Genomic DNA, 21,041 nt, shown 5'->3' with positions numbered 1-21,041 from the left:
CCTTTAGTGTTTAATGTATCAAATCTGTTCTTCATGTGATAGGTGGTTTATAAGACCTGTGCTGAAATATAGTCTGTTATAGAGTTGTTTTCAGAAACAGCAGCTCCCTGGGTACAAGTCTTAAACATAAACAATACTTGTTCATAACAGCTTTGATTTCTGCTATCAAAAGACATGTCCTCTGGGCAGGAAAATGATCTACTCAAGTTTCTCTGCATTGTTAAGAACCACATCACATGACTTTGTGTGGTCCATGAAAAAGAAGGTTTCCTGACCACCTTTTTAGTAATAACATAGAGGCAAGCAATCCTGTGCTCTCAATATTAGTGCTGAAGTCCCATCTACCTTGGACTAATGGGTAATGAAACCATTTCTTTGGACATGACCTTGTACCTCCCTCAGCATGAAGCAGACCCAAAGGGATCTGGGATGAGGCCTTTCTTAGCATTGATGCACACTCTTTGAACTAACCTTTTCTTTCATGTTGTACACTGTCACCGTTGAACATCCTTCAGAGTTTCTCAGGGATAGATTATTTGATCTGAGCATGCCTAAAAATGCTGGGTACATATTTGCCCAAGCGCGTGTCTCTAAGCTTCCGGATTTTGCTCTTGATACAGCTATCGGGACACCGTGTGTGGATTCCAAAACGTCTCTCTCCTTTGCTGTTGAGCAAACACAGGCTAGTTACATCTGCGAATGAATCGTGTCTGTTTCGATTGAAAACGTGCCAGCTGTGTTTACATCATTCGTAGCAAACTTCCCAATTAAACTGTTGATACTATAAATATACTAGACAACTGTTTTAGAAATGCAGCTCGCATCAGCATCTTTCTCGAGGCTCTTTGCGCTGGCTTTGAGAACCATCAAAATGATGGCAGTTATCACAGAGGTGAGCATTTGAAACCCATTTCAGGGTATATGATACTATTGTTTCATTAAGGTAAAGATGTATACTAAAACTCCTTGTTGGTTGGCTGTATCTCCATCAGATCCTATTTTAAAGGATGAGTTTTATACTGACTTCTTAGAGAATATTTCATAGATGACATTTGCTTCCTTGATTTTTGCAAGAAATCCTTTCTCCGGCTTCTCTATCCATAAATATACAGTCTTCTAAGTTCTTGTGCCTGAAATAAATATGATCTCATCTGTGTGGATTGGATGTTCTAAGTAGGGTATCAAAAATGACTGTTCTGCAGGGAGTGCAAAGTTGGGGAATTCTTTCCAATGCAATTGTGTTCACCTTCGAAAGGCGAGTCCTTTGTTTACTCAAATCTGATTTTTTTTTTTTTTCCTCTTTTGAATGGTTTTTCTTCTCCACCCACACCCAAGGAACTGAAACACTCCATAGAAAAGTATATTCTGAACCAAAAAGAGTAATTGATGGTCTATAAATTTCATGGCAAATTGCCTGCAGATTTCTTGGTAATTCTTGGTTGTGTTGTTGTTAAGTGTCGTTGAGTCAGTTTCGACTCATAGTGATCCTGTATAGGGTTTCTGAAGAGCGGTTGGTGGGTCTGAACTGCTGACCTTGTGATGAGACTCAAGTACCTCACCAGGATTAGAAATAGAGACATTCTCCTCTTATAGTTGAGTCTTCTCCTTTGGCCTTCTTCCTAGACTTCTGCTTCTCTCTGAAGCCCTTGGCTGATCAATAGAAAGAACACTAACCTGATCCCCTGACCAAGTAATCCCCTGACCAGTCCTCCCTGAAGGACACATTTCTATTGCACAAGATGACATAGCTTTGGATTTGTTTATTGTAAAGTCATAAATGCTTTTGTTACAAGATTCTGAGCTCTTTATGATCAGTTGGGGGAGTGTGGTGGTTCCATTCGATAAGCACTGGACTGCAAACCACATGTCTGTGGTTCAAACCCACCAGCCATTCTGTTGGAGAAAAATGAGTCTTTCTGCTCCCATTAAGATTTAAAAGTCTAGGAAACCCTATACAGGGTCACTTTGAGTGGGAACCAACCCAGTGGCACTTAACAACAACAACATAATCAATAGGAGTGTGTGTGTGTGTGTTTGTCTTTACAAGAAAGATATAACTTTGGATGTTTCAGAGGAAGCCCTCTGGATATTCCCAATCCATTCCATTTTGAATGTGATGGTGGACTATTGACCCTTATACCATGGGATGTCCAATAGTCTGATTGAAGTGATTTGATCAGACCTCCTTCTCTGGGTTCTGATGTTGAAAACCTTCCTATCCTGCTTCTAACCACTCTTCTCACCACTGCATAGGCACATGCTTGATGCTCAACCAGGGGAAAAAAAAGAAAACACAGAATTTTTTAGAGTCCTAACCAATACAGTTAAAATCCAGGGATGAAAGCTTAGTGGAATGATGTAAAAGTTCAAGGTAAAAAAAAAAAAAAAGAGATACATCTTTTTAAAATATTGCTCCATTTTGTTTTGTTTTGGTGAAAAGCAATGCACTTCACAAAAAGATCTTTCGTTTTTCATTTTTTGAAAAAAATGTACTTTATTTCAGAAGGGCTTGTGCTCCCTTTATTGGAGCTCATTTTCTGTCTCCTTGTGTGCCATGCTGTTTACTTTCTGCCTCTCCTCCAGACTGCACCTATATAGAGCCATAGACAACAAATCCCTAGTCTAGATTCGTGTTAGTTCTCTAAAGCATCTATAACAGAAACGCCATCAAAGAGATGACTTGAGCAAACAGAAATATATATTCTCTTATAGTTTAGGAGGCTAGAAGTCCAAATTTAGAGCAGCGGCTCTTAGGGAAGATTCCTTCTCTCATAGTTCTACAAGGTTTTCAGCTCAGCAACCCTGGGTGTAAAGAATGTGCTTTTGCTCCTGGATCCTGGCTCTTGGTTCTTGGTGGTTGTAGGTCCTTCAGATCTCTGCTCACTTGGCCAATCTCTTTTCTATCTCCAAACACATGACTCAATATGCAACCTAGTCTTGTAGAGAGTATTCTGTTTTATTAGCATAAATGCCAGTAATCTTGCCTCATTCACACCCTAGACGTGAAGAACATACAACACACATGGGGCCATTATGTCAGCTCCCACAACGGAGGGTAATTACATACTACCAAGAATCATGGCCTAGCCAAGTTGATGCATATTTGGGGAGACACACAATCCAATCCATCCAGGATCCAAGAAATCTAGAAACGTCCTCAGGGCGATGGACAGGATTGTGGATTATGCGATGTTTTTGATTTCAGAATCCTTACTCCCTTGTATTACTTGTCAAGAATTTCACTGGGACTGTGATATTGAACATTATAAATGCCGAGTGCCAGTTGCATGTGGACTGTGGATAAACAAGGATCTTGAAAAGAAAAATTGTAAGCCGACCCCCCAATATTGCATGGGGCATACGTTGTTATTGTTGTTGTTTTTAGGTGCCATTGAGTCATTACCGACTCATAGAGACCCTGTGCACAACACTGCCCAGTTCTACGCCATCCTCACAATTGTTATGTTTGAGACCATTGTTGCAGCCACTGCATCAGTATGTCTCATTGGGGTCTTCCATTGTTTCAACGATTGTATCTTCCAACCTGAAGTTGTCATCTTTCAGGCACTATATTAGACAATCTTTTGCTGTTATTCACTGGTCTTCCGGATCAGCTCTTAGTCTAATACGTCTTGATTGCCTGTTTGTTCAAGTAGGTACAATTCTTCCGTGTCTTCATTACTGGCTGGTGCATGCATTTGAATAACAGTTGTATTAACTAGTCTTCCTTGTAGCTGTTGTTAAGTGTTTTCAAGTCAGTTCCAACTCTAGCGACACTGTGTACAGTTTCTGAGGCTTCCTCATAGTAGGTGCATAGATATTACCCTCTCACAGACAGCATTGTGCTTCAAGAAAAGTCTTGAAATGTTCTTTCTGACGATGAATGTAATGCTTTTCCTCTTCAATTTGTCATTCCCAGCACAGTAAACCATATGATTGTCTGACTCAGAATGGCCAATACCTGCCCATTTCAGTTCACTAATGCTAAGACATCAATCAATCTTGATTTGTTCCATTTTATGTTTGATGACTTCCAATTTTCTTGAGATTAATACTTTGGACATTCCAAATTCCCAGTACAACAGATGACTGCAACAGTTTTTACTCATTTTGAGTGATGCATCTTAGGGCAAATGAAGATGCCACAATCTTTGCTCCATCCATATCTTTAAGGTCAACTCTACTTTGCGGAGGCAGCTATTTCTCAGTTGTATCTCAAGTGCCTTCCAACCTGAGGAACTCATCTTCCAGCATTGTATCAGACAGTGTTTCACTGCTATCTGTAAGGTTTTCAGGGTTTAACCCCAAAGAAGTGGACTGCCAGTTCCTTCTTCCTAGTCTGTCTTCATCTGGAAGTTCCACTGAAACCTGTCCACCATGGGTGACCCTGCTGTTAAGAAACACTGGTCTCACAGATTCTAGCGTCACACCAACATGCAAGCCACCATGGTACAACAAATTGACAGACGTGTGGGGAGCATACTTAGCCTTAAAAGAAAAATCTCAAAATTAAATTTAGCTGGGCATCCTGTATTTTATCTGGTGACTTTATCAGTTACCTGACTGGAGCTTTTGACAACTCCTCTAGTATACTTGTCATCTGAAACTTTGTCTCTAGACTTGAAGATGTTGGGAGCTGTTCCCATCTCGGATAGAACTTACCTGTGCTCATCACGTTTATCTCTGTGTTGAATAATATGGATAATCTTCTTGAAGAAGTACGTGTTAGTCCAGGGCTTCTGTAGTACGGATTTGGCTTTTGTCTTTTTTTTACTTTCCTTTTCTCATATGTTCTGGCTGATCCTAGTTTTATGGAGGTTAAAGGTCAAAGCCCCTCAATATCCTATTTCAGTTAGACATTTATCAAAATCCTACTTCATCAGGGTACGTCTCCCTGTGGCTACTGGGAACATCTAATAGCCCCAGAGTATATAGTAGCCATATTTAAAAATATTTGCTCAGTGCCTGGAAAAGCAATTATTCACCCATGAAGAAAGGAAAATAGAATTACACATTGATTGCATAGTTCTGTACTAGTCTACTACAAGTCTCACCTGAGGGATGGATGCTCTAATTTAGCCTATCCATTTGGTCAAGCCCATCACTTACCAGAGCAATGTAAAGTGCAGGTCCATGATGTTGTTGTTACATGCTGTCAAGTCAGTTCCCAGACATAGCGACCCTGTATAGTATTTCCAAGGAGCGAATGGTGGATTTCAACTGGCAACCTTATGAGTTTTCCGTTCAACACTTTAAAAAATGGAAAAGACCAAACAAAACACAGTTTTCACTTTGGGAATAATTACCAATGTACATATAGATGCACATTGCATCGCATGTTTGCTTATAAAATATTTCTGTTTCTTTGCAGCAATTTGGTAAAATCTTAGATGTTGAAATTATTTTTAATGAGCGCGGCTCCAAGGTAAGCAACTTAATTCTCTTTGGAATTGCTTAGCTGATTTTGAAATGTGTGCATGAAGAAGGGGGAAACAACTGCACTGGTTTAATCGGTTCACTGTCAAAACAGACTCCATTGGGAATTCCCGTAGGGCTCTCCTCCTGTTTCCAACATGGTGGGAAGTGTATTGGACTTGCTTTAAATTGTCTGCAGGGATCATTTAAAGTTGCACTATATACGTATCTATCAAGTTTCCAGAGGAAAATGATCCGTGCTTGAAACAACAACAAAAATTAATGATGTTGCTGCATTTTGTTTTTCAGTGATAATTATGTTCTTTGTATTAAAAAGTGAATTGATAGTCTCAAGAGTAGGTCAATATGTGATTATTCTGTATTAATAAAGTGCAGTTATTTTCCTGGGTTCCAAGGGGAGAGAAAAAAAAAATCTCATATACACCAACCTTTTGAATATCATTTTATTCAGTAGTTTATTAACCAATGCATTTGTTGCAATTTGCCTGGATTTGTAGCTGGTTTTGGTTTCTTTTTCCTAGAAAACCAGTTTCCAAGTAGACTTTCTTAGAGCCCACAGTGTTTGTAAAACTTGAGAACTCTACAGGCAGGTCTAAGACAGTCAACAGAAATATGTTGAGATGGAAGAAATTTTTTAAACATCAGACACTTCTAAACCCAACCACTTATAAGCTGTTAAGTCTGTACCAACTCGTAAAGACCTGACAGGACTGAGTAGAAAGAACTCATGAGGATTCTGAGACTCATCTTTACTGAAGCAAACTGCCACATCTTTCTGGTACAGAGCAGCTGTGGGTTCAAACTGCTGACCTATCAGTAAGCAGTCCACTGATTCACCCACTGTACCACGAGGACCCCTTAACTCTTCCCAACTACCTTCTTTACAAGGTGGTGCCAAGAAGTTGGTGGGAAAATGGAATTGAAAGAGAATGGCATTTTCCCATGAACTTTTTGAAATCTCCTCATACTACCTTTTGTGTTTGCGGGCTTCTCAAGATCAGTATCATCAAGAACATCTAGGAGTTTGTTAGAAAGGAGAATTCTCAGGCCCCCACCAAGAGGTACTGCATATGGTTCAGACATTCTGAAAGGGGAGACCAGCAATCTGTTTTAACAAACCATCCAGACCAGAGTTCCTGGGTAACATAAGTGGTTAAGTGTTTGAGGAGTAGACCAAAGGTTGGCAGTTCAGACCCACCCAGAGAAGAGCCACAGAAGACTGACCTGACACTCAGCTTCTGCAAATTTACAACCTTGAAACCCCTACTGATCAGCATTACTATGTATGTAGCACATGAGGTCGCCACCATTCAGAAGCGTCTAAAGGGCAGCAGAATGCTAAACTTTTCAAACTCGTTCACTCAACACCAATTAGCAATATTTTTTTTCCAGGATTGTTCTTAAAATAATGACTATCTTGGCTTCTTGTTTTACATGAATGGGAAGCCTTCTATTTCTTGCCTGCAAAATACACCTTTGCTAACTTACTGCTTATTCCTTATCTGTGGCTAAAATAGCAGAAATCCAACAAGTCGACGGCTTTAAGAAACAACCATTGATTTCTTCAGTTCTGGAGGCTGGGATTCTAAATTCATAGTCCTGGTTGTAGAGGAAGAGCTGCACTCTCTGTAAACTCTGGAGAAGGTTTTGGTCTCAAACTGTTTCCTGGTTCTTTGGGGATTTCCATGTGGCTTGGCGTCTGCCTTTCTCTATCTCTAATTTGTTTAATCTCCTTTATTACAACAGATGGGCTCAAGACCCACCTACACCAATCTTGCCTCAATGATGTAACAAAGACCATCTTTTCCCAAATGGGATTATAATTACAGGGCTGGTGGTTACTGGTGGTTAGTTTTTACAGCACACATTTTTTTTGGGGGGGGGCGAGGGGCGGGGGGCTAGTACAATCCACAGCAGTGGTTTTGCTTGTGTTTGCTTGCTTTTTCTCATTTCTAGTTCTTTTGCTTCTGCTTAAATGTCTCTTTTCTACCAAAAGTCATAGAAAACTCAAGAGACCAAACTCTGCTTGAAGGACAACCAGGGTCTCAGGCATATCGTTAGATGCTGGGTGATGACAGGGATTAATCCTGAAAAAAAATGATATGGATGTTAAACTAGACAGTGTCTCAAAATAAGCACGCACAGGCACACTTTGGTTAAGTTTTACTGAGTTGGGAGGTTTAAAAGAACTCCTAGGATCAAAGGATTCATCTTAAAAAAATAAAAAACAAACAATTAGCTCAACACGTTGTTATGAAATCTAAAGGGCTTTTACACGAGTCAGTTAAGCAGATAACAAATAAAATCTTAACCACCAGTCAAAAACCTGTTTCTTTGAAAAGCAGGTATGAAGAAGAAGAAGAAAAACACAAAAACTTAAAAGAATAAGTCTCTTCTCATATGTGTGCATTTTCTGCATGGCCAAGAGATGGCGATGGCTCTAATTTCACCAGTTGGTTATAAAAAAGGAAAAATAAAATGTATCTTGTATTGTCAGTTTGTAAGAATTAATGTGCTTAAAGGATTGGTTTGTTTTGAAATAATTTTTAAAAATAATAACAGAGATGGATATGAATACAGCATTGAGTTCCTTCTGACTCATCATGGCATTGTAGATGCACAATGGGACTGCACTCCATAGACTTTGCATGGTTGTAATCTATGAGAAGCACATTGCCAGATCGGTTTGCCAAGACTCCTGGGTCAGTTCAAATTGCTAACCTTTCAAGGAATCGTCTAGTGCCTAACCTTTGCCCTATCCAGGGACCCAGACTTCATCTCTTATACTTCCAACATAGTATCAGAAGGGACCAGTCCCTGGCGAAGGACGTCATGCTTTGTAAAGTGGAGGCTTGGCAAAAAAGAGGAAGACCCCCAATGAAATGGACTGGCACAATGGTGGCAGCAATGGACTCAAGTGTCACAACAATTGTGAAATTGGTACAAGATTGGGCCGTATTTTGTTCTGTCATGCGTAGGGTCACTATGAGTTGGTACCAAGTTTATGGCACCTAACAACAACAAGGGACCCAGATGTTGACCTTCTCAAACCCACGACCATTGAGTTGGTTCTGACTCATAATGATCCGATAGAGGGTTTCTGAGACTGTAAATCTTTATAGGAACAGACAGCCTCATCGTTCTCCTGACATACTGGTGCTAATAACCAGAAAATGAATGCTGTCAATTAAAAAATAAGAAGAAGAAAGAAAGAAAGCAGTTCAGCAAAGTTTGGCTCTGTATGTATCAAATCCCCCTTTTTTCAGAGAGTCAGAAACTCCCTGCAGGAATCCTGGGACTGTGAAATTGGGTGTTGAGAATTCAACAGATACCAGGAGATATTGGTTAGCTCCATTACTCACTTTACAAGGGCAATTTGGGCTAAGTGTGTAGCCAGGATGATTATTAAACAAAGCTAGTTCTATGTAGGGTGTCAGTTCTCTTGGGTATTGTCATCAGCCCTCCTCATCGAGCCCACAGATGAATGTGTCATTCCTTGGACAGGTTACAGTGTCTTTCTTCCTAAGTCCGTAGCACAGTATTAAATGAATAGGCCCATTCTGATCACAACTTTAGGGGAAGACAGTTCTTCTACTCTCTCTTCCAAGGTCACCGTGATGTCATTTGCCAGTTGAGTAAAAACAAAAAGCAATCCAAGACATTCTCACATTCTGCTACTTCAGGCAGCTTGTCATTCTTTCGGACTTCAGTTATGATTTAGACTCACATTCTTGGAACATACCAGCAGTTTGACCTCTAGGCTTGGGGAGTGCAGAGGAAGGGGATTTCTTTCTGCTTCTTGTATAAAAATCATCACATGCAAATTTCTGTACTTGAAAAAGGGGGAAAAAAATATGCCTGGTCACATCCTTTTCATTCCGGCCTGATTTATTCTTGGCAAAAATTGTAGAAGATGACCCAAAACACTGGCCGGTTTCTTCTAACTTAGCATCTGTCCAGAGCACCACTATTTTTGAAGCTTTCCTTTGTTTTGTGTGTTTAATTTACATTTTGTTTTGTAACTTTTGCCAGTTGGAGAAAGCTATTCAGTTCCTTTGGAGAGCTGTTTGGGGACATTAGAAGAATATCACTTGCTCTTTTGAAAATACAATGGTAGAGCTATTTTTAGGTTGTCTTCTGTCTTTCTATGATTAGGCTGTCTCTGAGGGCTTCAGAAACAAGACTATCTAAATTTGCCACATACAGAGCCAAACTTTGTTAAGCTGATCTTTCTTTGCCCTCTTTTGGACTTAGAAAACATCAAAAATAGCCTTTGTCCATGGGTATGATCTCCCTGAATGAACTGGCATTGCAGGTGTGGCAGCTGGTGGCTAGAGTATATCTGGGTGGCATCCAGTTGATAGGATAGTGGCTCATACCAAGATATTTTCCATACATGACGTTAGCCTGTCTAGCAAGGGTGGGGAACCATTTTTGTGCCAAAATTTATAACATCATTCACGGGCCATACAAAATTATCAGCTTAAAAATTAGCCTGCTGTACTTGGTCAAACAATTAATTAAACTCGTCTCCAATATAGTAGCTGACCTTGCCTTGGAAACCCTGTATAGAGTCGCTATGAGTTGGAACAGACTCCACGGCATATAACAACAACAGTGTGATGGCTGAAGTCCTGGTATGGCACTGTGGATTAACGCACTGGACTGCAATGCCAGTTTGAGCCGCAAGGTCAGTGGTTCAAGTTTACTAGCCGCTCATTGGAAACCCTATATAGGGTCGCTGTGGATCAGAACCAATTTGACAGCGCTTCACAACAACAACAAGGTGATGGCTGGAACTGCATTTGCCTTGGCAGGGTCAGACCAAAGATTTCGCAGGCCTTACCCAACTCACGGGCCAGACATTCCCCAGTTCTGCTTTATAGGCGAGGACCTTCTTTAAAAGGATATTTCTCTTTTCATAGTTGAGAACTCCGAAGCATTGTTATAACGTCATTGCCATCAGTGGCTGCTGGAGACAAAGAGGAAGGTCCTTTAAGAGCTAGGAACTCACCTTTTACCCACCTGGTATGGGAACAGTTTGCTGATTCCTGTAGCTCAGCTAAATGAGTATGACTGTGTAGCCATGCATGCTTACATGTATGTGCTCTACATACACACATGAATGAGGAAGACTGAAGAAATATCGATACATTTGAATTACGGTGTTGATGAAGAATATTACAAGTACCATGAGCTTCCGGAAGAATGAACAAATCTGTCTTGGATGAAGTGCAGTCAGAAAGCTGTTTAGAAACATGGATTATGAGGCTTCTTCTCATGTCCTTTCTGGGACATGTCATCAGGAGGGACCAATCCCTGGTAAAGGACATCATGCCTGGTAAAGTCGAGGGTCAGCGAAAAAGAGGCAGACCCTCAACAAGATGGACAAACACAGTGGCTGCAACAGTGGGCTCAAACACAGCAAAAATTGTGAGGCTGATGCAGGGCTCAGCTGGTGTCAGTGAGTCTGAGCTAACTCACCAGCATCTAACAACAAACAGTGATATGAAAGAGAAATTAGAACACATTTGGTGGACTACACCAGCATGTTTGTAAAGCACACAAATTTCTGGGCTCCACCCTAGGATTCTGATTCAGCACATCTGGAACAGAGCCAGGAATCTAAATGTTTAATATGCTGCACAGTTCCTTCTTAGTGCGAGTAAGTTGAAAACTGGTTAATAGCTGATACCATCAAAAAGAACAAAACTCCTTCATTCTGTTGTTTGCCCATTGAAGAGCTTTTCTTTCAAAACCACCCAGGAAGTAAGGCTTTTGAGGACCTCAAACGGGAATCTCCTCGTGGTACGGAGGGTTAGCATGCTTGGCTGCTAGCCATCAGTCTGGGAGTTTGAGTTTATCCACAGATGCCTTAAAGAAATGTCTGGTGGTCTTACAAGAAATTAGCTTTGTAAACCTGTGGAGCACAGTTCTTCTCACGTGGTCCCCTTGAGTCAGAATCTATTCAGAGACACCTGGTTTGGTTTTAACGTTGTCCGATGGTGATGTTCAAGACTAAATACCCTCGCAATGGGGTTGTTGTTATATACTGTGAGTTGATTGCAACTCAGAGCGACCCTGTATAGGGTTTCTGAGATGTGATTGGTGGGTTTGAACCACAGACCTTTTGCAATGAGATATGATACCCTAATGTTAATTAAATCATTCAAGCTTCATTCTCATCTCAGATGTTTACTACTGGACACATTGTCAAAGGTGATTCAGCTTAACCCTTCAAAGTAAAGGGACTTAATTGTTCTCTATTGTTGTTGTTAAGTGCCTTGGAGGCGGTTCCATATTATAGTGACCCCGTATAGGGTTTCCAAAGAGCAGATGGTGAGCTTGAACTGCTGAGCTTACAGTTCAAACTGGCCTTGCAGTCCAGCTCATTCATCTGCAGTGCTGCACCAGGACTCCAGGAAGTTAGGTGGTGGTGTTGTTGTTGTGAAGTGCTGTCTAATCGGTTCTGACCCATAACGACCCTGTATAGGGTTTCCGAGGAGCAGCTGGTGAGCTTTAACTGCCGACCTTGCAGTAGGTGTTGTTAGGTGCCATCAGTTCAGTTCTGACCCTTAGTGACCCAATAAAAAGCAAAACAAAGCTTTGCCCAGTTCTGCACCTTCCTCACAACTGCTGCTGTGTTGAAGCTCATGGCTGCAACCACCCCGTCTGTCAGTCCTTCTCATCGAGGGTCTTCCTCTTTTGCACTGACCCTCCATTTCACCAAGCACAATGTCCTTCTCCAGGGACTGAATTCTATACAGAATCCTGCCAAAAGATTCCTGTTTGAGTTCGCCCTCCACAGCGTCCTCAGTGGATGCGTCCAGGTTCAATACTATACTATTCAGTCGTTACCAGAGCACTGGACACCGTCTCCCACAACGTTATTCATTTTGAAAGTCAGGAAGCTTCCAACCTAAGGAGAGGTGGGAAATTACACCCTTAACTGCCATTGTGGGTTATTTAGAATTACTGGCAGTTTTACTAGTAAAACTAGTATACTAAGTCCTCAACTAAACCTCACATGAAGCCAGTGTTTACTTTAATGTAAGATTCACCCAGATGGAAATAGGGACCCCCAACATTGCCTTACTTTCTCTCTCTTATACTGTGAAAATCAGAAGAAACTGGGCAGATTTACTGGATTTGTTTCAAAAGGTTGGTGTATATTTCTGAACGAGATGTACGAATATTTTTAGAGGTGTTAAAAAATAATGTATCATATTTTCTGTACTCTTCTTAGAAACAATGTCAGTGAAGAAAAAAGATGGATTATGAAGTTTAGTGGGTTTATTTTATTTTATTTTATTTTTTGAGGTTGAAATATTGAAAGCAAAATGATCCAATGGCAAAACGAAGGGGATATTTGTTATCTATTAGTAAAAGAAGACAGTGTTTCAAATGTGATTGTCAATAGCATTTTATAAATGCAGCTACGTTGTTTTGCTACCTGTTGTTATAACCATGGAATGCCAACCTAATGTCTTAGATAGCTACAATTTGTATACACAGTTCCCTTTTTAGTGAATAAGATTGCACCAAACATTTACCAATTTAGAGGCATGGATCTTATTGGGGGTTGGGGGAGAATAATTCATACAGAAAAGTTATTTGAACTGTTTGCATTCTTAATCAATTGGAGTTTATTTCTCTTCATTTCATATGATTCTTCTTTCGTTTGTTTATTAGATCAAAGAGTTTAAGATGTATTATAAGAACAAAAAAAGGTCTTTCCTTTTTTTTTTTTTTTTTCCTTAAGGCTTTTAATTTTTATTTTTGAGAAGTAAAGACTGTAGAATTGAGCAATCAGAATAATGCTAAAATTGCATGAAGAAGAAGTGTTTTTACCACAACACAGCATGTCTCTGTAGAAATTTTAGAGAATTTTGGCATTCATTGTTGAATTCTGTGCACATGTTTATTTCAGTTTTCCTTTATTTTTAATTTGCATGTCAAGACAGTGGTTCCCTCCCCCCCTACCTCTTGTTATTTCATTAGATTCTTTGTGAAGACATTGTAAATTTATTTTGATCTCATTTTCTTTTCATTAGATTTATTTCCTTCTGTAGTGACATTTAGAAAGGTACTAGTTTCCTTCTTTGAAATCTTCAGGGGTTACAGAGAACTGGGGATAGGTGAGAAAAGACAAAAGGAAAAACAAAAAAAACTTTGTTCACATTTATTGTTTACTTATTGCACATTTTAGGACTCTTATAATTTCTCTAATTTGCATGTTACAGAACTGAAACCAGGACAAGAAGTAGAAATTAAAGCGAGAGAACGTTACAAAAGTGGTCGTGGATTGAAATATTAATCTGCATGTTGTCTCCTTTTCCCTCCTGCATGCAGGGATTTGGTTTCGTAACTTTCGAAAATAGTGCCGATGCGGACAGGGCGAGGGAGAGATTACACGGCACCGTGGTTGAGGGCCGTAAAATCGAGGTGCATGTTCAAAATATTTTCCTTTTCATCTTTTTGATAAATGTCTGCTTCATGCTCATTCTCTGTTTCAGATGTATCACCGGTGTTCTGTATGTGACCCTATTCCCTTCTCATTGTTTATATATATCTACTTATATATAAAAAGGAGAACTGGCCTTACGTTGTTGTTGTTTTTAAATTTACTTTCTGTTACTCTTACGACTGCCGAAAGGTGGATGGCAAAAGTGAGACCAAAAAAAAAAAAAAAAAGGTTCATCAAAAAGTTGTTTTTGTTTTTTTATTTTTCATGTTTCGTAATCAAAGGGTGCAGTAGGATCCAAACAGCAAAGTCAGAGTTGCCAAAACAAAACAGTTCAGAGCAGTTTTTAGTTTGTTTTTTCTGGTTTTTGATGTTGGTTTCTTTTTCCTTTTTTTTTTTTCTTTTTCTTTTTTCTTTTCAAGGCAGGGTTGACGAGGGATCCATAGTGGATTTGTGCAAATTAAAACAAATTACGCAACAAATAGCTTAAGAAGGAATTTAAAAAAAAAAAAAAAAAAAAGAGAGAGGTCTTTGCTATTAAACCTCACATTATTGTAATTATTATTTTTTTATTAAAAAGCCAGTTTGTGTCAGTTTATTCTTTTGGATACTCAATTGAATCACCAAACTGGATTTTCTGTTTGCTATCTGGCCCCTTATCACCAAAAATCAGTAAATACCAAAATGCCAAGATTTACAATGGACCGACCCTACTACGAGGTCTCCCTCAACCCTGCCACAGGGTCGTATTTGTTAAAACTTTAAAAGAAAGAAAGCAAGAAAAAATACCAATTAAAAATGCTCTTTTTAGTCTTTGGAGTAAGATGTTGCATATTTTGCCTTTCATTTTCCCCTTCCTGCAATAACGCTTAGGCCCCTCACCAAACTCTCAGTATCCATGGTAACTGTATACAAACCCATGCTGGCGATGTTGGTGAATGGTAAGTGGCGACAAGTCCATCTGCCGTTTCACGTATTTACTGCTGATATATCTCTATACATATATCTCTCTTTCTATATATATATATATAGCTACCACGTGAATTTTTTTGACTTGTATTACGTTTTTGTTTTTGTTTTTTTTGTTTTTTGTTTTTTTTTTGATGCTCTATTTTTTTGGATATTGGTCCGCCTGTAATTTAGTGTACGTTCTAAGCTAGCCTGGGAGGCATTGATTGGATTGGTATTGGATCCGTACACATCTTACTCAGATTGTTAACTCCATATTGTGTTAAACAATGCACCCTCTCTTTGATCCGTTCCTTAGCTGTGACTTTAAAGCTTGAATGATTTTGTTAATTCTTGCGATGTTAAAGGCTCCTGTTGAAAGTGATGAATGCTAGATGTTGCTACCTGATGGTCCCCACCCTCCCTTCCTCCAGTGTTGCACATGGCTAAAACTCTGTTTGTCCACTTTTTATTTAATTTTTTGACTTTTACGTTCCCTTGTACCTTGTCTCTGCCCTCTTCTCCACTGCATGTCCTTTCATATGAACTTTATTTTCTGTTGAAAAAATAAATTTTTTAAAAATTATTTTTGTTTCTGTGTTACCATGGAGAACATGCATGCATTTTAAATCTTCAACTGTGCTGTACTTTTTAATTTGCTTTTCCTGTCTCTTTATTCAACGTTTAAATGATATGACATTGCTCTATTGAAATGATTTATAAGTTTAAATGGTTATGATGTACATTTAATTATAAAGATGTATGTTTTTTGTTATGCACCTATTGCCTTTTATAAATTAAAATGCATTTTAGTTGTTTTGTTTTTGTTTTTGTTTTTTTGTTTAATAAGTAATCACAGTTTTAATGCATGCAACTAATTGTATTATGAACTGGCCCTGGAATATGCATTCATTTGGGTTTTCTATATACATAGGTAAATAATGCCACAGCGCGTGTGATGACAAATAAAAAGACCGTCAACCCTTACACAAATGGTAAGTAGACCCTGGCTTATTACAGAGTGTCCACTCCACTTCTGAATTGATTTAGCAATTTAACAGAAAAAACTGTTGTTGCAAGAAGCTCCACAGTGGTCACTGGCTTCTTGTTGCTCAGTTGCTACAGGGAAGCAGTGACCTGAAAGAATAAGCTCATTCGTCAGGACAAGGGCACATTTTATTTTCAGGTTAAGTTGACCCAGAGTGACCCCAGTTTCTGAAGAATCGCTCCAACTTGGGGCTGACATACAGAAGTGAGTGAGGTAGGTTCTTTCATCCACTTGTCACTCTGGTAAATTGAAAAGACCTGGTGATGTAATAGTTCAGCGCTTGGCTGCTAAGCTGAAGTTTGGTGGTCTCAACCCACCAATGACTTCACAGGATGCAAGACCAGGCTCTGCTCCTGTAAAGACAGCAGTCTGGGAAACATTATGGGACAGTTCTACTTTCTGTAGGGTCACTCAGTCAGTGTGAGTTGGGATTGACTCATGCCGCCCAGTTACAACAAAGGTAGATTGAGCAAGGGGGCAGCACAGTATAGAAGTTTCCTGTTTCTTACCTTCCCACTTCCTCTTTCTTGATCACCAACTCTGCCTGGAAGTGGGATCATTCTGAGGTTGACTCTTGCTTTGTGTATGCTCGGAAACCATGATGTTTTTGCGCGGTGTGAATGTGCTTCCAGACCCAGTTCCTTGAGAAGGACAGAATGCGAGAATACTCTCTGGGTCACACAGCGAAGTTGCCTCAGTGGCTTAGCGGTAAAATGTTTGTGAACCCCATCACTCTGAGAGATAAAGGGTTCTAGTCGTGGTAACCCTATGGGGTTGCTGCTTCCATGAGTGTCTATTGTGAATCCAGGAAAAATGAAATCTTTGACAGCTTTGTTTAATCTTTTCTTCATGTATCATGATGGCATTTATTGGCCCAGTGGAGAGGGTTTTTGTTTTCTTTACATTGATGTGATCTGTAATCTTCAGCAGTAAGTATTTTATATCCTCTTCACTTCCAGCAAGCAAAAATTCTATCATCTGTCTGTTGAAGTCCTCCTTCATTCCTCATGCCACGTTCTTCTTTGTATAATCCAGCTTCTTGTATTATTTGCTTCGTGTATAGGTTGGATGAGCATGGTGAAAGGATGCAACCCTGGAGCACACCTTTCCTAATTTTAAACTTTGCTGTGTCCCTCTGTTCTTTCTCCTGGTTCTGCTGCTGCTGTTCCTCTCTTACTCCTCCAGAGCCACAGCTTTCTGTCCCTGGGTCGAGGACGTTCAACGTGCAGGGATCTCGGGGTCCAAAGAATGCACTGCACTCCTGGCTCTTTTTTCTTGATAGTTAAGATTCCCCCTTCCTCCTTCTGAGATGACTCATTTAAAACCCATGTTAGAGTTCCAAGTGTTTACAATCACCATGAATTCTGTTAGCAACCACAGCTGAGCCGTATCAATCTCATCAGTATCTTCTCTCACCTTTTACTTCCAGACCCATCAGGGCAAAAACATTGTTTGATGGGAGTTACAGAGAGTGTGAGTGGAAGAAGCAATTCATTGCACTGCATGCACCATCCTCGGACTGACCTGTCGCCAAGCGAAGCCTTCTCACTTTGGTCAAAATAATAACTCTGTAACTTGTTAGAGTTTACATGAGAACACACCAACTTGACTCCTGGGCCTTTTCTTTAGTAACAAAGTAACAATAATGTATATGTGTGTGTGTGTGTGTGTGTGTGTGTGTGTGTGTGCATGCATGCTTGTCCATCATATACCTTCTCCTGTCACTTGTAAACACAACACTGAGATAACACCAGGAATGTTTTTTCTTGGTCTTCTTATGTGTGGTACCTGTGCTTGCATGTAGGCAGGCATTCAGGATAACACAAATGGTGTTATCTGGGTGAGACAATGAAGCAATAGAAGACAAATAGTATCCGCTAAGCTAGATGCTTAGATGTCCTGGTGGGGCATTACAGGATAAGCAACTGTTACTAAGTAAAAACAGGATTCTTTTAGATCCTAATCAAGAGCGTACAACCTAAGAGAGGATAAGTCAGGATCAATAAATAAAGTCCTGTTGAAATGGAAAACTTGAGTGATGAGTAAAATTGACTTCATTCTCACAAACCATCATATCTATGTTGGTGGTGGTGGTAAATGATGTTGAGTTGGTTCCCACTCATGGTTACCCTGTATAGGGTTTCCAAGGAGTGGCTGGTGAGTTTGGACTGCTGACCTTGTGGTTAGCAGTCCAGTGCTTATCTGACAACGCTACACCAGGATTGTCATATGTGTGCTACATTCAAATGATAAGTTACGTGAGTCGTCTAATTTGTTTTTAAGTTTTTATTGCGAATTGAGTGAAAGTTTTACAGAGCAGATTATCCGTTTTACATCCAACAAATCGGGCACTTTGTTTCACCTCAGTGATTTCAGTCCCTTCCATGTAACATCACTTACCATGTAACATCACTTCCTCCCTGTGGGTCCTGTCTCTAGTCCACCCTCCTTCCCAGCCCTTCTCAATTTGGTGCTTAGGTAGATGTTGCCCTTTTGATTTTGAGTGACTGATCATTCCAGAGTAAGCAGACCTTACTAGTGTTGTTGTCCCCCTCCTATAATCCTATCTACTGCTTGACTGAAATTTGAGCCGTGAGTATCAATTCCTTTCTAACCCTGAAGGGTAATCAAGCATCCTAGTCTCAGGTTCCTCCAGTGACTTTGTGGCCAAAAAGCCCAGTCTTTTATTCTCAAATAATTTTTTAAAACATTAATCAAGCCCTTTATTTATAGATAGCTCAAAGTCATACTTATTGACAGTCTCTGAACAAACAACACAAATACAAAAATAAAGGAGTCTGTAAATAAAGATTTTTGAAAGATTAAAAACTGATATTCTAACTGCTGATGAACATTAATTATTAGACAGTAAACAAGGGAAAAGAACTGTTCTTTTTTTCTTCACAAAATATGCAAATTATTCTTATTCAACCACATTCACACACAAACGGGGATCCATTTTATACAACCACTTGATCATTCCGGCATTCTCATGTCTCATGCCCACTGAAACATTGCTGAGGATCTTTGGGATAAGATAGGTCAAAACAAAACAAAACAAAACTTCCCTTGAAACTTCTAAGTGATTGAGATAGATGCTTCTTGACTAAGATTTTGGAGTAGTCCATGTGGGGTTTACATGAACTCTACCTAAAGAATTCAGTCTTTGTCCTTAGTTTCTGAATTTAACTTTGTCCTGTTTCTGAATTTAAGTTTCTGAAAGATAACTTCTAAAACCTTGGAATTTCCAAAGTTTTAGACGTTATCTTCTATTATGCCACAAGAGTCTTTTCCCCATTTCCTTTTGCCAGCCCAGTCCCAACAGATTGGAAATCATTCAGTGGTGATTCTACCTTCCCTTCCCCTGCCCCATCTGGAACTAGGCTCCTCTTGAAAGCTTGTAAGCCAGTCACTTATTGCCTTTATAGCCCCCCCCCCCATTTTGAGTAGCTAATGTCTAAGTTGCCTATCCCTGTCAACCCTGTGTACTGAGGGGGTGGGAGTGATCCTCGCTATAAAGATTTGTTCTCTTTTTTGAGCTACTACATCCATAAGTATAGGTTGTTGTTGTTGTGAAGTGCCAACGTATAGGTAAAGTTCATCAAATTGTAGCAGGTTACTCTCCCCCCTTCCTTCTTTCTTCTTCTAGTTGAGTTCTGATCATCCAGCCATCCAAGCCAGGTCAACTGGGTACCATCTGCAAGTATGGGTGTTCTTCTGCATCTCCCCTCACTTCATAGCAGCTGGATGCTTCACTGTCTGCTCTAGTCCTCTGTGGCCATGTCACTGCCTCTGGGCCCAGGAGTCCTCCGGTCTTGCCATATTACTGGCCATCCAGGTCTCCACCCAGGTTCACAGGGATCAATTGAATGTGGTCAGGCTTAGCTCACAACTTCATTGCTGTGTTTTCCTCCTCTTCCCCTTATCTGTGACCAATGTGGTCACCAGCCAGACCACACACCTGCTCATGTATTCCCCTTGAATCTTATTCTTAGAAGGGGGTTTGCTCTGAGGGGTCCCAACCACTTGCCTTGATGGCTCCCCGGCAAACAGCTTACTTGTTCTTGTAGTAATCAATGAGACTGCTGTTACTATTTCAGATTTTTCCTGCCAGTCTTTCTTTCACAAAATATCTTCTGTTCTTCTAGCTGCTCCAGGTTAGTCTACTTGTCCTTTCCAGTGGAAATTTCCTACCTCAGTCGGTTCTGGATGGGGTTCTGGATCCCACCTATGGTCTTGTGCAATGTAGAGGCTCCACAGGAATCCTCTTTCACTGGGAAACTTCTAACCCCTTCTTTAAGGTATTCCAATCAGTTATAGGCTGAAGACAGATGTACAAGCTTTCTGTAGTGATAATTCTGGCTATTCCTTTCTTCACCCCACCCCCTCCCCCAAGTATCTATTTTACAATGGTAGGCAAGGGAAACCAAGATTCAAAAGACAGCCAAGCATCTTAACATTATTCCCCTCGTTTTTACCCCTTCAAACCATGCCTCAATTCCTGTGTCCCAGAGCCCTGTTGTTCCAAGATTAGGCATACATCATCATTTATCTCTGTCCCACTTATCCCATGTGAACCTGCCTAACTGTTCACCCATCAGCCTTGTTCTTCCACTCCCCTCCCCCTTCTTGTGTATCACCTCCCCTGCCCCCAAGCTATCCTGTGTCTATTCCATACCCTGTGCTCTATCTTACCCTCCTTCTCTCCCCTCCTCTCATCATATATATATAATATTTCTCTCATTTAGGGTGGGTTCTTTTTCTTAGTCTTTTACAATAATGGTCCTATGCAGTATTCCTCCTTTTGTAACTGACTAATTTCACTCAGCATAATGTCCTCAATTAAGGTTCATCCATGTTATGCGGTGGCTTGCAGCTTCCTTGTTATTCTTCAAGGTAGCATAGTATTCCATTGTGTGTATATACCACAGTTTGTTTATCCATTCTTCAGTTGATGGGCACTTAGGCTGTGTCCATCTTTTCGCTATGGTGAATAGTGCTGCTATGAACACTGGTGTGCATATATCTACTCGTGTTATGGCTCATATTTCTTGTGGGTAAATACCAAGTAGAGGAATTGCTAGATCATAAGGTATTTCTATTTCCAACCTTCTGAGGAAGTGCCATATTGCTTTACAGAGTGGT

At 40.1% G+C, this 21,041-nt stretch overlaps 1 protein-coding gene across 5 annotated transcripts in view; it reads left to right on the top strand.

The window, feature by feature from the left end:
- Positions 1–21,041, top strand: part of LOC102817285 (RNA binding protein fox-1 homolog 1-like) — a 481,947-nt gene that overhangs the window by 311,632 nt on the left and 149,274 nt on the right. For all 5 annotated transcript variants that reach the window (XM_006867228.1, XM_006867230.1, XM_006867232.1 and 2 more), the window contains 3 exons: positions 5,372–5,425; positions 13,789–13,881; positions 15,783–15,843. In XM_006867228.1, the coding sequence (XP_006867290.1) occupies positions 5,372–5,425; positions 13,789–13,881; positions 15,783–15,843 (208 nt within the window). The remainder of the gene's footprint in view (positions 1–5,371; positions 5,426–13,788; positions 13,882–15,782; positions 15,844–21,041) is intronic.

Source organism: Chrysochloris asiatica, unplaced genomic scaffold, assembly GCF_000296735.1.
Source record: "Chrysochloris asiatica unplaced genomic scaffold, ChrAsi1.0 scaffold00102, whole genome shotgun sequence".
Classification (NCBI taxonomy): Eukaryota; Metazoa; Chordata; class Mammalia; order Afrosoricida; family Chrysochloridae; genus Chrysochloris; species Chrysochloris asiatica.
Note: the sequence above shows the minus strand (reverse complement) of the source record. Positions and strands in the feature narration are given on the sequence as shown.